At 43.4% G+C, this 16729-nt stretch overlaps 1 protein-coding gene across 4 annotated transcripts in view; it reads right to left on the reverse strand.

Annotated features, from left to right (window-relative positions):
- Positions 1-1473: 1473 nt before the first annotated feature.
- adgrl1a (adhesion G protein-coupled receptor L1a) overlaps positions 1474-16729 on the reverse strand; it is a 95660-nt gene continuing 80404 nt past the window's right edge. For 3 of the 4 annotated variants that reach the window (XM_005468689.4, XM_005468690.4, XM_025906624.1), the window contains 12 exons: positions 16341-16549; positions 16076-16249; positions 15299-15502; positions 14531-14751; positions 14177-14243; positions 13913-14004; positions 13614-13782; positions 13173-13328; positions 11988-12084; positions 9216-9338; positions 7768-7785; positions 1474-7651 (listed from right to left, as the gene is read on the reverse strand). In XM_005468689.4, the coding sequence (XP_005468746.1) occupies positions 6741-7651; positions 7768-7785; positions 9216-9338; positions 11988-12084; positions 13173-13328; positions 13614-13782; positions 13913-14004; positions 14177-14243; positions 14531-14751; positions 15299-15502; positions 16076-16249; positions 16341-16549 (2441 nt within the window). In that variant the 3' untranslated portion in view covers positions 1474-6740. Of the gene's footprint in view, positions 7663-7767; positions 7786-9215; positions 9339-11987; positions 12085-13172; positions 13329-13613; positions 13783-13912; positions 14005-14176; positions 14244-14530; positions 14752-15298; positions 15503-16075; positions 16250-16340; positions 16550-16729 lie in introns of all 4 variants that reach the window. The other variant, XM_025906625.1, reaches the window with a different exon arrangement.

Consider the following 16729-nt stretch of genomic DNA (forward strand, 5'->3'; position numbering starts at 1 on the left):
GACTCTATTTTAAGCTTCTCTAAATGTGCAATGACCTTGAAAAAGCCTCTTTTTACCTTTCAGACAGACTGAGTGCCAGGAAGTGAATGTGGCTGGGGTTAGAGGCTTTGTTGCTCGTGTTTGATATGTTAGTGTGTGAAAGTGTTACTGTAGCAACGGTGAAAAGAGGGTGATTGAATGGTCAAGGCTTTAGAGCGTCCCCCTCTCAGGGAGTTTCACTGAAAGGACAGGAGCGAGGTAGGGGCTGGGCAGATGGGTGGACTGGTTGGGGGTGGGTCATCATACATGTACGACATACAGTATGATGTAAGAAAAAAAGGTAACAGCCAAGGTAAAGTTGCAGATATGTTATAATTATGGATGGATGCACATAATAATTCGATATTAGTCACCAATGAGTCTTCACTGTGAAAAGGATTACGACCAGTCAGGAAACAAAGCTCAGTAGGAGCTGAACACTGATCACACATTGGGGATAAGTGGGCTTAAGAGAAGCTGCAGTAAATGGGCTGCAATAACCCAGACACTTAAGTGTGTCATACCTGACAGATGTAGCTGATCACAATGTGTAGTTGACTCTGGAGTGTGCTAAAGGCTGTCTAATGTTGTGTGCTGCTGTGGCTTACTAGACTGCTGCCAGCAAACGGTGTTGCATTCAAAAGTCAGTAATCTATACTCACACTGCAGTTATTAAATGATTACATCAGGGATCACACCACACTGTATGATTAATTAACCTTGACTGATGCTTTGTAAAGCCGGCTCTAGCAGAGCAAGTATGCCCACTGGTCTGCATGTACATACACATATGTATGAAATGGTTTAAAGCACCACTGGAGTCTGGTAATACTCACTCAGGGTTACTGTAGTGCAACAAAGCCTTGCTCTCTGCAGACAAATATAGGATCAGTCCTCAGGACCTTTATTAGCAGCTGTCCAAACACCAGGAGTCTGAGTTTTGCCTCTTAAACTGACAGCTTGCTTCTTTCTGCATGTCTTTGATCATTCACAAATATGCTTTGGACACAGCAGCATTTGACAAAACCATCATGCCAGCCACCAGGTCAAATGGTGTGCGCATACTGTGTGGTTCAAAGGGGAGCTGACTCAGGAAGGGGCTGGGTTGCCTGGCTTCAATCCCCTGCTTCCTCTGGTTCTCAAATGAACAGCACAATATTGTTGCAACCTGCAAGATAGCCCATGAATAAAACATAGCCACTGTATTAGTGCTTAAAGACATCTTTTCATTTTCAGTTTGAACCGTATATTAAAGTTTATATGCATATAGAAAAGCAGAAGATTAATAACAATTTCTCTCTGCTGGTTACCCCTTTTAGCACGCTGGCACATACACAAGTACAGAAGCAATTATGCTGTGCATCAGCGCACAACCACATACACACACACACGTGTGCACCACAGTACGGCCCCTTCAAGACATTCCCAGAGAAACCTTCAAGCATGAACAGTGTATATTTTCAATAGTTTTTTTTATTAATATGTGCTGATACAAGGTCGCTTTGACCTGCAATGATGGAAACACTCACAGAAAATCATCCCCTTTGGCCCAAACAGCTATCAAAGCAATGAGTGTGAGAAAACAAAAATCAAATAAGACAAATGAACATGATTCCTAAAAGAAAACCAAAGTGTTATATTTACCTCAGTTTACAAATGTCTCAGCAGTACATATTAAATTATCCATTTCATAGAAAAATCACAGAAAGCTCTAGATATGGTGCTATATGTAGAACCCCACATGGCACAATGTCAGTGCTCACTCTGCCATATAGCTCGCTATGTAAAAACCACTAGCACCCAATGATTTACCTCCTTAATGTTAAGCATTTCAGGTATGTGTAATACTGACCAAGTTCCATTGTACTGAGCTTATTAATACAGCTCTCAGACGATCATCAGGATATCCCATCCATAACCACTGAAGCCAGATATTATACATCTGATGACAGACACCATATGGGGCTGAATTTTTTGGCCTGTCCCATGGATGATCATGGATTGAGATTACTACAGCCATGAACAGGTGCATGTAGGAACTGTTCGACTCCCCCCAAACCTCAAGCAAGAAAGAAAAAGACAGATTCAGCCTGCTCCAGCTGTGTCAATTATTTTAATCTTGAACCCTATAATCTCAACATGTTTAATCGTTTGGAGAAACCCTTGTTGTCCGGGAGCCCCGGGTGTTGCTGGTACCACGCTGTGTATTAAAGATCAGAACTTTCCTGAAATGCTGGCACAGCTCCACAGACACATACTCAACACAAAAGTTAAAGAGCAAAAGTTCATTATTGTGTGTATCCAATACCTCTAAAGAGTCTTAGTAACTACTCTAAAGGAGTCATGTGGAGAAGAAGAAATCAATAACAAAATAGTACTACTTTATGATTTGTTTATATTTGCTCTTTAAAAATCTCTTTAGGAAAATCATGGTGCATTTGCAGGCACTGTAAAAATCGTGCTTTAATTGGCTGATGCGGCAGTGGTTTCATTTTCACATTTTTTTTTTAAAGGAAGCATCCATTAGATCAAACAATCACATCATCTTTCTTTCCTTCACAGGCAGATTTGTTTTATGAATGAACTTGAGATCTGACATGCCAGCTTGATCAATTTAAACCATAAAGTAATAACTTCTGGTCTGCAAACCACCGTCAGAAAGCAATCTGAAACAAAGTAGCACATCCATCTCCTTATCTCCAGATACGCTCCTGCACAGCCTCACTGCAAACCCCTCTCACCAGCCGTCACCGCCTATGGCTATATATTTGTGACATCTGTGACATCTCTGCTGATGCGGTCCCTCCTCAGTCCTCCTCACGGGCCAGTCTTTGCAGACATAATGACCCTCTGCTCCTCTGGCGCTGTTGAATTCACACACCGCTGTCCTGCCGCTTCTGTACCGCCCTCCTGGTGTGATATGGTCCGCACAAAAATGTCTGTGTGTGAATGGGTCAACTGTGAGTGAACAGACTGAAGTCCTGCTGGGACCACTGTCTAATGATAGACTGAACAATGGCACAAGCTGCAGGGGTGAAACAGCACTGTGTCAAAGGTTGGGCATCCAACCTTTTAAACAACTTCCCACATAACCACTAAAGCTCACACGTCAGGCCTGCCACTGGCATGGAAGGTTTGCAAATCTAGACAGAAAACAAGAGAATGGAGGTGAGCGAGAGTGAGTTCACAACAATAAATTAGTACCCACTGTGTTATTATTGTAATCAGAGGTTTGAAGGGCTTTGAATGGTGAAGAAACTCCCATCGTGAGAGCCTCCGTCCGACAGCGTGGGCCGCGAACCTTCTCCTGTATAATCACCATCATTTACAGCAGTGCAGCCCTCCACTGTTTATTGAGATATTAATCTGGGATAAACAAAGCTTTTGACAAAACAAATTAACACTCTCAAAGAAGTGCTGCACTAATGGAGTCCACTGAGATTGATATTAAAATGTGGATGAGTTTTGGGGGGAGGGCGCTGGGAGGTGCTGGGAAAAAAAAAGAAAAAAGAGAGAGAAGCGGGCCCAAGGTGACGCACATTCCTCTTCGCAAAGGGAGTGTCTGTCTAAACAGCGTTTCTCCCTGGGGCGAGTCCCAGCTGAACACTGGAGATCAGCATCAGCAAGTTATATCAAATACAATGAGAGCAGGATGGAGTTAATGATGATGGTGTTGAGAACAAAGAGGATAAGGATAATGATGGCCATCTTGAGATTCCCATTAACACTTCCACCCTGGAGTGAATTGTTTTATCTTCAGTCTTGCTTGTTAAAATACATTCAAGTTGTCCTCAGTTGACCAGTGAGTGCTACTATGATACCGAGCCCCCACCGCTAATTTAGCCACAAGTCCCGCGCTGCAGCAGAGACGAACACATGTCCATATTGTCTCTTCGTTTGTAAACCGACAGCTCTGAAGCTACAAATCCAAGTGACGCATGTATCATCAGACCAGTATTGCACATATTTCCCCTATGGCTCAAGTGATGATACCGCAACCTTTTCCTTTGAGCCTCATCACGATCTGTGGCCCATACAATGTTACTTACACAAATGATCAGAATAGCAAGGAAAAACGGCGGCAAATCCTTGTAATCCCCTTCCCTTATCTGTCTTTAACCCCCTCTCTCGCTCGCTTTCAGCCCCAGGAGCCTTAGCTAAAAAGCTGTCCTTTGGGTTCTCTTAGAAGTGGGACACTCAGGCCCTAGCCAAATGTCACACTGCAGTGGATGCATCTATTTTCTGCTCACGTCGTATCCACACATCACACTCTTTTGTAACTGCAGGTTTGGGAGGCAATAGTTAAAGAGTGCCATGAATAAATCAATGTAAATAAATATTCCATAGATATATAATCTGATAAATAAACCATAACAAATACTTTTAAATAAAGGGTAAAAGAAAGCAAACTCTTCTTTTTAAAAGGTCAAATAGATTTCAGCCAGATGAAAGGAGTCTCACAAGTGGCTCTCCCTAGACAGCTCATTTTGCTTGCATAAGGTGGCATATTGGAAACGTGTTCCTCGCGATCGGTCAACCCTGCTTGTCATTTTCATGCTATAGTGTTACCTCTTGTCTCTCGAGGCAGTCTGAATTTTCCTGTCCTCCTTGTACCTGAACACAGCGGTAAGAGCAACTTCCATTTGAGGCAGAAAAGTAATGGCAGCTCTCTGAGATGAGTATCCCTCCTTCTCTGATGTGCATTCAAGTCAAGTCACAAAAATAGCCTTTCAAATGTGTACGCACACACACATACGCACGCGCTCACAAACCAGACACTTATCACACACACCCAGGCTCTCGGATACATTCGCACTTACACACATGCACACAGGAAAATAAGGAGTTGTCACATTAGGTTCTGGAGTAATGCTGAAACTACCTTTAAGAAACAGCAAAATGCAATATTCTCTGAAAGCAAATCATTATCATACATGCTAAAACCCCATGTTGTTAAAAGTACGTAATCTGGTTATATCTTCCAAATAATACAAGAACAAACCAAATCACTTTATGGATGCTGTCGTTCACCCACAATGCTTTATCGTGCTTTGTGAGGCACAGAATGACATTTGACAACATCTATCTCGCTTGCCCCGCACCTCCCACTCCCGCTGCCTTTGCCAATTCCACCCAGGGAATGTCAAAGGTCAAACATTAACAACATGTAATGGATTATATCACATAAAAATTGTGCCAGGATTTTCCTTTTTTGTTCCATTTTTCATTTGTATAAATAAAACCTATTACACATCTTAATCTCTCTCTCTACCGCTGCCTTTTGATCACTAGGGAATTTCACTAAGTGAAACACTACTGGGCCACAGAACGGTGAGAGAGTGAGAGATCAAGCAATGGGGGAGAGAGATAGAGTGTATCATTCAGGTCACAAACTCCAAAACATTTTATTTTTTTTTCTTTTGTCAGTTTGTTGCAGTACAAGAAGTCATTTCTCATAGTATTTATTACTTTTTGTTGCTTTTGATCATCTGGTGTCTCTATTTACATAGTAGGAATAAAGTAGATTCATGTGTTGTTCCTATGTACACGGTCATACCAATTGGTCGGCCAGTGCGATTGTGACATTTACAGTCTTGCTTGTCACAGCACCGCACAGGGATCCAGTCCACTTCAACTGGCTAGGCTCTAACAGCAAAGTACAAGGGGATGGGGGGCAATACCAATCCGCACTCGCAGCCCCTCGAGGATGTAGACCGAGTGAACAAATTGAATACTCTGTTCAAAACAACAGCAAGACAGTCATTTAACTTTCCAAAATGCCTAAAGCAAACGACCGAAGAGAACAGTGGAGAGGATTGGCCAGTCTTAAGGGTGCAGGCTCTCCTGTTCTGGAGGGGTGGTGCAGTGCCTCCTCAGTCTCTGTCTTCACCTCTACTCCGCCGCTGTACAGAGCTGTCAATTCACAGCACGCAAAAATGAAGGCAGTTACCCTAAATCAGCTCCCCCTGCCTGCTTGGAACAAAAGCTCTTGCTCCCTTTTACTTAGACGGGGTACTGTTTTTACTTTTGATGTTCAGTAATGAGCACTTGTAGATGGGTGAAAGTATATATGTGTGCGTGAGTTTGCCTTGTGAATGTTCTAGTTTCTGTTCTGGCTCAATAAAAGATATTTTTGGCAACAATGAAGAGCTTTCTGTGTGACATATTTTAGATTATAATAGTGTACTATATTCCCTGTCTCCACAGCTAACTACTCCTATCAAATGATGACTTGAAAAAGACCTATGGATGGTAAGAAAGGGAAATGAGATAAAATATAAAATGATATCGCCATCTCCGGAGGCAGGCTTGAAGAGAAATTACATTTAAAAAGAAAAAAGCTTTAACAAAGTTTCTAAAGTTTTGAAAAATCCAAAAGGTAAAGGGGGTGGGTTGGTACATTCAGAGTGCTGGACTTGGCCTTAGGGTACCAGAAGAACTGGGGACGACTGGGGTTAGACAGAGCCGATGAACACTCTGTGGAAAAACACCCATCCCTCATCTCCATAAGACTGGGGAGGGTTGAAGATAAAGCCTGCATCTGCAGAGTCAGCCATGTATCACCCAGAAAGTCAATTTGTTTGCTCATATGTTAGTTAAATAAAAGTCAAGACAAAGAAAGGCAACCAAACAAGCAGAAAGTGGAGAGACCCGAGAGAGAGATGGGCTAGGAGGAGGCTCTGGCCATCACATTAGTCCCCAACTTCCTCTTTAACCTCCAGTCACAGGCTGGTGACCAGCTGCATCTGTCCATCACCCTCATTGTGGACAGGCTCTTGGGCCTGGTGTCCCTCCCCACTTGGTCTCCGGGGTGGGGCTTGGTAGAAGGTCTGCATTGGGGCCCCACGAGAGCCCAGGGCAGGCCTCCCGGAGCTGTAGTACAGCTCCTCCGGGGGCTGAGCTGAGCGGGGCACCACCTCCAGGGGCTCAGGACTGCTGTCAGGGTAGGGTGAGTCTCGCAGGTTGGTAATGCTGGTGTACAGGGAGTCATGGGCAGGAGAATCAGGCGCTCTGTTGCCTCCCTGCCCCCCAGCACTTTGGCCACTGTGGCCCAGGCTCTCTGTGAGGTCGGCCGTGTAGCTCTCCGACTCCTCTGGATCGCTCTGGTAAAGGACTGACTGGGCACGCTGTAACAGCAGGGGCTCCTCCAGAGCTTTATACAGCAGCTCTACATCCTGTGGCGTACGCTGCCGCCCCTCTCTCATAAAGTCCTCCTCTTCGTCCATACTCGCAGATTGGTCTGGCCCAGCTGCTGTTCCCCGACCAACTCCACCGTGAGGATGTCCTCTGGCCAGGCTGCCATACACTCTGTCCCCTACTTCACCTCCACCTCCTCCACTTCCTCCTCCAACACCACCTCTCAAGTTGTTGTGCACAAGCTCGGAGATGATCATTTTCTCGAAGGCCGCAGCATCAGAGAGGTTTCTTCTGACGCCTCCGCCTCCCAGAGCTTCTGAGCTGCGGGGATTAAAGATGGGTGGGGGAGTTTCTCCACTCCCACCACTTAGGAAGTCACAGCTGCCCCCACCTCCACCTGCTGGGCCACCACGCAGGGAGTAGCTGTTGTTGAAGTTACCGTTCAAGGGCAGGGTTTCCATTCCACACGGGTCACGGGGCTTAGATAATGCAGTCTCTGGATCCAAACAAAAGGACAAAGGGGTTTTGTATTATTATTATTATGATCATTGTTATTATTTTTCATTGCGCATCAAATTCTAGCGAGGGAAGAAAAATGTTCATTATACTTACTTGGGTCACGAAAGGTTCCTGTGCATTGCAGAGAAAGTCATGTGGGGTGAATAAAATAAAAGGCAGTATTAAGTGTTTTTTACTGATGCAACGGACTTGTTTTTAAAACATTTCTAAAAGGGAAACATAGATGGCACAAAAAAGCATTCTTGTTAATCCATCCCTTCCCCCTCTCCCTTTCTCTCCCGCTCTCAACACCAACCAACTCTTGCCAAAGACCCAAACACATCTGCGGTCACATTACCTCTGATTTATGCAGACTTAGTCCAGTTTTTTTGACACCTTCCTCCAACATTTACCGTACATCTAAGTTCAAGAAAAATATTCTGGATATTTATTTAGTATTGTCAGTGATACCTGGATACATACATAATTCATACAAAAGCTTGTACAGTAGCAGTAATGTTTATTTTATGAACTCGTTTCCACACACCAAAGAAATTGTGCTTTTTTTCCTCCTCCCCCCCCCCCCCCCCCCCCCCCCCCCCCACATACCAAATCACTATCTCAGCAAAGCAAAAGTCACACCAAAAAGTGAGAAGCGTGTTCATTTTTAAAATTTAATGTGTAGTACGACTTTAATCAACGTTCTTCTTCGATGGTGGTGTGGGTAATTAGACATTCTAATGACGTGCTCTCCCTCTCCTCTACCACTCTCTTCTAAAAATGACTTGGCTGCCAGGCCTGTGGCCATCAGGCTTGACGTATTGTGCAGAGAGGCTTTAAAATATTTAACAGAAACGCCGCCTTAAATTTCAGTCCTCAGACACTTAGGCTGATACTCTGCGGGTGCGCAGGAAACAGCTACACACAGTAATACTTCTCAGTTACCAAGTGAATATTGGTACTATAGTGGAGCAATTAACAAGACATGTCTTATTCTGCAGCTACTGGCATTCAAAGAGCCGGGCTAGAACACCGCAATGCAATAACACAGCTATTAGGCTGAGTCCCACTCTGAGACAGAAGCAAGGACGTAAATACACAGATACCTGAACAACCTACATCCAGATGGACTGTTCACTTTCACAGAGCTGTCTGTTCGCCTTCAGCAGCCAGCATGCTTTAAGCCGACTTTTTCTGACTGGAAAGCGAAAACCATCCTAAAGATTTCTGGCAGTCACAGCTGTAGCTAAACTTCTAATCAATTTGTGGCTGTTCTCATGAAGATTCAAGATCTGACCAGATGGCTGGTTAGGCTGTAGGCACTGTTTGGCTCTGTTCTGCTCAGCCTAGTGAATCTGTCTGACAGCTACATAGTCTGGATAAAAAAAACCAAAAAATACAGAGACACACGCACATGCACGCACACACACTGGATGTATATACCATGCCAAACTGCTGACAGAGTAACAGACAGAAGGACAGCAAGCTGAGCACATACTCTACGCACACACATACAGTGACAAGACTGCGCACACAGACTGAAGTGTTCACGAGGAGCTAACCAGTAGAGTTGAAGACACCAGGTGAGGGCGGGGTGAAGCTTTCAGCCAGCAGAGTGTTGTAAGGAGAGGTACCAGAGCGAGTCTGTAACACTGGGTTTGTCAGAAGGTGGTTCCCCATGGTTGCTGCAAGACACAAACATTTAAAGTACAAACATCATCATAAAAATAATCATAAATTTGCCCCAAACGTATGCAAAGTAAGCACAGATACATGGCACACAATAGGTGTGACATTCTGAAATGCACATTTCCAGACTCTAATAACATCTGGAATCACCAAAATATTTACTGTTTATTTAGATGGGGCTATTTTTGTTATGCCAGTGCTTTATGGAGTAATGCATTTCACAGTGTTCTCCACCGTGTTCATGCCTGCTGATTGTAACCTTTGAGTAAAAATACAATTGCAGGGGAAAGGTACTGTTTAGAGCGTTGCTATTCATTTTTTCCATCTGACAATGCAGTCAGATGGGAGAGACTAGTAATGCATGCCATTATGTAGTCTAAGGGTGCAGCCATTGAAACAGTTAATTTCACAGTGAAACGTGAATGCCACTACAAGACAAATATAATTCAAAGAAATGGCACACTGAGAATGTTGTATAAAGCCCATGTATGGCTCCGGCCTGAGGCAACTCGAACAGAAATGCCATGAAATTAAAAATAGGACAGCATGACGGAGAGTCGTCCAAGGCAAAGTGCAACCTTCAGGTCTCCTGCAACCCGTTCATCACACAGAAAGGGAGCAGGGAATTCTAGAAAAGTAAAATATGCACTCACACACAGCTATTTATTTGTCATTTCCACTCCTCTTACACTTCCTCTGTCCATCTTTCTGGCATGCCACACAAACCCCTCTCTCTTCATTCCCTGGCTTGCTTTGCTGTGTTCAACCACATTTTCTCAGCTCCTTGTGCCAGTTTTTTTTTGGTCCAAACACCACCAAATTAGTTGGGATTAGCTGTCTGTGTGCACCACACAGGAATATCCTGTAGAAAATTAAAGAAACCCGCTTTAAGTGTGGAGAAAAAGTAGGGCAAGGCAAATCATCGGAGGCTCCGTGTGTGTATGCGCATATACTGCAGGCCTTTTTTTTCCGGGACCGATTACTATTGTCAGGAAGAGATTGCGGTTCATAGAGAAGTGAAGTGGGGAAATCAAAGAGATCTGAGATGCCAGTGATAACAACGCAGCATCTCTCCTCCAGATTCTGCCTTTTTAATTACTCCTCCATGATAGCGTCTTATTCTACATCTCTCTTTTCGTCTCCCGTGCTCCCTTTTGTCTTCCGCTTTCTGCCAAACTTTTCAGAGAAGCAAAGAAAATAAAGGTTTCACAGCACAGTTGTTTGTCTCTGACAGAGCACCATAGAGTGATCCACATAGTGTGTGTCTCTTCCAGGCCTGGTGATTGCTCTGTCGTGAAGAAAAGACCCAGAAAGCGACCCACCAAACACACACACACACACATCCACCTTTCATCCATCCAGCTCACTCGCAGCACACCTCTTCCTCACCCCCTGCCTTGCTCCTGTCACTCTCCTCAATTAGAATAATTACCCCCTGTTCGCTCACACGCTAATCAGTTCATTAAAAACAAAATGGATGAAATTAGCATAGAGAGTGACGGCTGATTTAGCGACTGCCTCTGTGTCATGATCAACACACCACCCCCCTCCCCAAACCAATCTTGAACCTGAGCCAACCTTGATCGTCTCAGTGTCACTGATTGCTGCGGCAGTGACGCCACCAGTTGCTTACGCTGAGACAATCAGCGACTCCATGCATGCTTCTTTTTTTTTTAACTTCTTCAGGTCCTAAATATTTGATCTTGCCCTCTTCGTGTGCTGCGTGGAGTTCGGAGGGGACTGCATGCATCACTGATGTGTGTCTGGATGAAAACGATCTCATGGAATAGCTAAAAGAGTTGAAAACTGGGACAGAGATATCAAGATTTCTGTGTATTTCTTTTTTTATTTTGTGGTAAATATATATCTTTAAAAGGACAATATAGCACAAATATACAAGATTTGGCAATGCAACACAAAAAGTGGGAGCACATATGTCAAAAAAAAAACATCACACAGCTGGTGATTTGTGATTTTGTCTAATTTACAAAGTAAAATGAGGAAAAAGAAAATTAAAAAATGTCTCTTGGTTGTTTAGTGGGAATAATTTCCTGGGAATGTCTTCACAACCTTTTCTCGTGGCAAAGGAAAGTCAAAAAATCATTCTGGACGATATCTGTTGTAGTCAAGTGCCTTCACCGCCTCTTTTTTCCTTTTAATTGATTACACATAAATCTGCTTAATTAGCTCATCTGAGAAATTCATGCAGGATCGTGAACTCACTTAGACAAACTTAACACATATTCACAAAATATAGCAGCTGAGCTTAATATACTGTAGGTCTGCAGCTGCTAAGTGCTTTTACTGACAAGCAGCTGCCACTGCACTGCAAACCATCACCAACCAGCCTTTAACCATTATGTTATTCAGTTTAAACTGTTGCTGCCGGTGACTGCTCTTTGCCAGCTTGCCGAAAAGCTAAAAGGCAAATAGCATTAAAAGTTGATCTTAGCACATTAAGTACATGAACATGTATATCATTTTATGTTCATATTTAACACCCAAGAATAACGGCTCTGTCCACGCTACTCCCATCCTCAATTTTCTTTGTTAAATGCTGTAAATCTGTATGTGCGTCACGTGTGTCTGAGAATTTCAGCGAGTATAATTTAATGGAGGGAGAAATATAGAGAGGGAGGTCTCACCACGGTTGAGTGTCGGGGTGCTGTTGATATCTCCCGCCATGAAAGAAGATTCCGTCTGCTTCCGAACCGTGTCGTTCCACATCCTGCGGATCCGACTCTGGAAGAGGAAGCATGGTGCAGTGAGTGGCAGTAAACACACAACAAGTTAAATATAGAAACACGGCGGGTAGACTTTGTAACTCAGTGGGGCAGCTGTAATCAAAACTGTGGGGCTCGCTCTAATCTGCAAAGAACAATAGGCAAACACGCCAGACAAAGAGACTGAGGCGTCGAGTAAAGAGAAACACAGCTTTGTCATGTTATCGTGACGGGGGCTAACAAGCTTGAGATTTGTAAGACATGACTGTAGTAGCCGATGTAATTGTTGTTTGGAAGTGTTATTACATTTTGAAAAAGCTTGTTTGCCGATTGTGAGCAATAATTGCCATTGTTTGCGTATGTGTCTATGCAGCTGCGCGTATGCCAGCATCTACAGTATTTTCCGATGACGTGTATGATGCCTGTGTCTATATATACACCATGTGGACTACAAAGGATATCTTTATGACTGAGTCATCAAGCCTCCCAAGCACACGGCTTTCAGTAATGGTTAGAAAAACTGCCAAACATTTAAAAAAATAAATAAAATAAAGATTCAGTTTTCACAGTAGAAATAAGAGTAAGCCGAATGATTAGTGGGCATCATTTGCACGTCATAAATCATAATGTAACGCACTTTAAATGTGCTCCGTGTGTGCACTGATAAAAAAATGTATTTAAATGTTGCTTTTGCACCTTTGGCTTAGGCTGTGGGCTGACAAGTAAGTTAAATAACTAAATTCAAGAGCATTTAGTAATCAGTGAGTCACTGGTATTGATGAGCAATCAAATCCCAGCAGATACTCATTTTGTACTTCATAATCTTACATAAGAGACCTTTTAAACAGGGAGAAAATGTAGCTGCAGAGTGAGAAACCATGCCTAATTTTGAACAGATTTGCTTTGTTTTTACATCATTTTTTTGTTTAAAAAAAAAACAAAAAACGATAACATTTTTCATTTTGTTCCACTAAAACAATCGTGTTGCTGCACAAGCTGTTTTTACTCATCATTTGTTCTTAGAAAAACACCATTTTAAAACTCAGCGGTGTTTTCCACTGATGATATGTTTGCGAGTGTTTATGTGTGGGTCTGTGCTGCCTGCACCTGTCTGTGGGCTGCTGCATGGCGAGCTTGGCTGCCACTGTAGTAGCGGTTGTTGGCACGGAGGCCCGAGTTCTTCAACGAACCGTGGGAGCTGTTGGTAGAGGTGCGGCTGCAGCAATAGGAGTGACGCAGACATTTACTGTACTCCTTATGGACCTGTAAAGAAAATAACACCACCGGCACAGTGGGCAGGTTTGAGAGTCAGTCATAAACACAAACACTTTCGTTTCTATAGGCTAAACTGAATGTGGAGCAACAGAGCCTTTTATCGCACAGCCACAGCAAAATGAAACAAAATCCAATATTTCTGAGCACGTCTACTGAATTTCAATTAGACTGGCGCATCCATCCATTTGTTCATCTACACAACATTTCAGCTGCTTAGTCGTAATTAATTCAATTTATATAAAGTGCCTTTAAGATCTAGTTTGGAACTGTTACCTTCTTCTGCAGGGCACAGTGGAAGATAAAGATGAACATGCCCTGGAAGGCATTGAAGGTGCTGAAAAGGTAGGCCATGATGACTGTATTCTCGTTAATGAAGAGGAGGCCAAAGGCCCATGTCAAGCCAAGTAGGAAGAGCAGAGTGATGGCCCCCAGTGCCCAGGACCTGATCGAAGCGGAGAACGAGGTATTCACTAACACTGAGTTGATGCACAGATACACTAAGACAATTTGAAATGTCCTTTTTCTTCAAAAATAAAAATGTGTGTGAGTCTCACTGAATAATTTAAACTCACTTGATATTATCCAGGCGGCTGGAGTCAGGTTTAAGTGCTGAAGAGTTGCGTATCATCTTGTGCAAAGTGATCATGAGGAAAATGAGGTTCAGCTAAGGAAAAACGATAGGAAGAAATAAATAATGCGCAGTGAGCACTCTAGTCCAAAATTACTGATTTCATATTGTTAATAACATCGCAAAATTGCATGCTGGTGAAATACTTCTGACTGCGGGATATCGAAATATGGAAGCTAATAATACTGCTTGACAGTAAAGCTAATACCATAATAACAAATGAAACAGGTCCAATGAAGCTCCAGATGAAGTAGTTATCCACTCGCAGCCAGCATCTGGAGTGGCACAGAGGAGACGAGTGAGTTATACACAACTAAACCAACAAACAACTGTACACTCACACTGAGCTCATGCACATGAATGCACACACTATTTCTCTGTCTCAGCGGATTATCTTATGAAGGCTAATCATCAGGCTTTGGCTAAGTGTGTTCAGAGAACCCAGTCTGTAGGGAGGTGCAAGAGCCCTTCACACGGCACTGCATATTACATTTCCATCTGGGGGAATAGCATAATCCTACTTCTCAATCTGCAGGTGCAAAAGGCCTGTATTCACACGTACGCTTTCTTGGTCCCATAGCTCCTGTAGTCTATGGCTGCAGAGATGCCCACCACCAGTGCGGGGAAGCAGTAGCCGCACAGATAGTAGTACTTTTTGCGTGAGTACTCGCTCTCAAAGACCTCCACCAGCATGAGATAGAGCTGCACACCCTCCAGACACATCCAGGAGAAGGCAGCCAAGAAGAAGAAATGCAGAAGGCCAGCAAAGATGGGACAGGCAATCTGAGGGTGGCAGCCATGGAGAGAGCAGAGAGAGGGAAAGGAGAAGAAGGAGGAGGAGAGAGAAAATATGAAGTTAGAGGAGGAGATACAGTTAAGATTAAGGTATATAACTGAGTGAAAACCACAAGAGGATAGAACAGAGTTACTATTTGGACGTAGTGCTGGACACTGACAAGGGAAAAATGAAAAGCTGCCCCCTGGGTCACAGGCTCCGTGCATATTATTGAGTGGTAATTCATTACTCAGTGCAGTAAATGTTTTATAGAGTAGCATAATGACACAGTGCCTCAATTTCAGCTTCAAAGTCATTCAATAAAAAAACTTAAAAAGTCGCCTGTGTTGTGCATAATGACATTTTCAAACCGGAATATGTAAAAAGTAACTAGATCTTGTGATTCAGTATCATTACGGAAATGGACACAAACACTAAGCTTTAAAGGGGGACATGTAACAGTAAACACAACAGTGGTAAAAAATACTTTATATCAAAGAAAACAAGTAAACCTCTATCCATAGAAAGGATCCGTTTGCTTTGCTACCGACTCACATGGTTCTCGGTCTTGTCGATGCCGATGAGGAAGAGCAGCTCTGCGATGAAGAGGTTGATGCAGAGATTTTTGTGGATGGTGTTGCGGTCAGTCTGGAGCCCCCGCAGGAAGCAGAAAGTGGAGATGCAGATGGCTAGACACACCAGGGAGATGACAATCCCCACCCAGGTGATCACAAATAGGATCAGCTCGTGCATCTGTCCCTGGTGTTCAGGTTTGCACGGTGGCAGGAAAACAAAGGTGTGTGGGGGGAGGGAGGGCGATCCAAGGGTTTAGGGTATAAAGCAGTATTGGGAAAAAGAGACGGCGGAGCAGAATTGGACAAATAAAGAGAGAGAAATTTAGAACAAAGAATAGTGGAATAGGAGATAAGCAGCAGAAACAATAGGGGGATGGATAAAACAGGGGGAGGGGAGAGAAAGAGCCAAATTGCCTTATTTAATATTTGCAAATATATGCAAGGAGCTAAAGTGTGAAGACAAGAGACAAGACGTCCTGAAAAAAATACATGACATTCAAATTCATGTGAATGTCAGCTAGAAGTAGAGGGACATGAATTTGTAAGCCTGTGCCTCCCTGAATGTCAGAGTGAAAGGAGGAAAAGAGAAAATTCAAAACAAAGAGCTTGTCAGCCTTGAGAGGGAACATTAATGTGCATGTGTGTGAGGGTGTGTGACTAAGAGTGAGCGAGCGCTAATGCTCACACGAGTGAATGTCTGCATAAATTACCAGGCTTGCAATTTAAGTGTGTGCCTGCCACGCCCTTGTTTACTTACGTCGGGCTCGTGGTGAGCCATGAGCACCGCAAAGTTGGTGAGGTGGCTGCAAGAGCAGGTGGTGTGTGTGTTGTTAGTGTCCAGTAGCCTGCAGCCCTGCGATGACCACTGGCCAGTCATGGAGCGCTCGGAGTAGTTCCAAAAAGAACAATTTGGAGTGTTGTAATTGTGCGACTGCAGAACAAAAAAAGAGAGACGGATGAAGGAAAACATCAATGGAAGTGTATCTTTCAGAATGACAAATGAGAAATTCGAATTTGCCTACCTTTAGATGTTTAAGCGTGAAAATCACTGGCTGAGTGAGAAACACTCTGCTGGACTCTTTGTTGATGGAAGCAGCAATCACATGAGAGTTGACCACCAGGCGCTTCTTATCGTGGTTTGGTCCTTCCATTTCCATCTTCACAGTGGCGTTCTCAGTGGAAAGAAAGGATCCCAAATTTTTATACAGAATGAATACCACCTTGACTTGTCCTGCATATAAAAAAAACAGACAAATTAATACAGGAAAATAAATAGAACAGTGAAAAGTAAAGTAAGTGTGGGGTGAAAGGTATATGTTAAATGAAATGGGAAACACAAATGAAATCTTAAAGGGGGGAGTGCAGAAAGCGAGGAGGGGGGAAAACCAAATACAGAAATAGGGCCATAATA

Source organism: Oreochromis niloticus, linkage group LG4, assembly GCF_001858045.2.
Source record: "Oreochromis niloticus isolate F11D_XX linkage group LG4, O_niloticus_UMD_NMBU, whole genome shotgun sequence".
Taxonomy (NCBI): Eukaryota; Metazoa; Chordata; class Actinopteri; order Cichliformes; family Cichlidae; genus Oreochromis; species Oreochromis niloticus.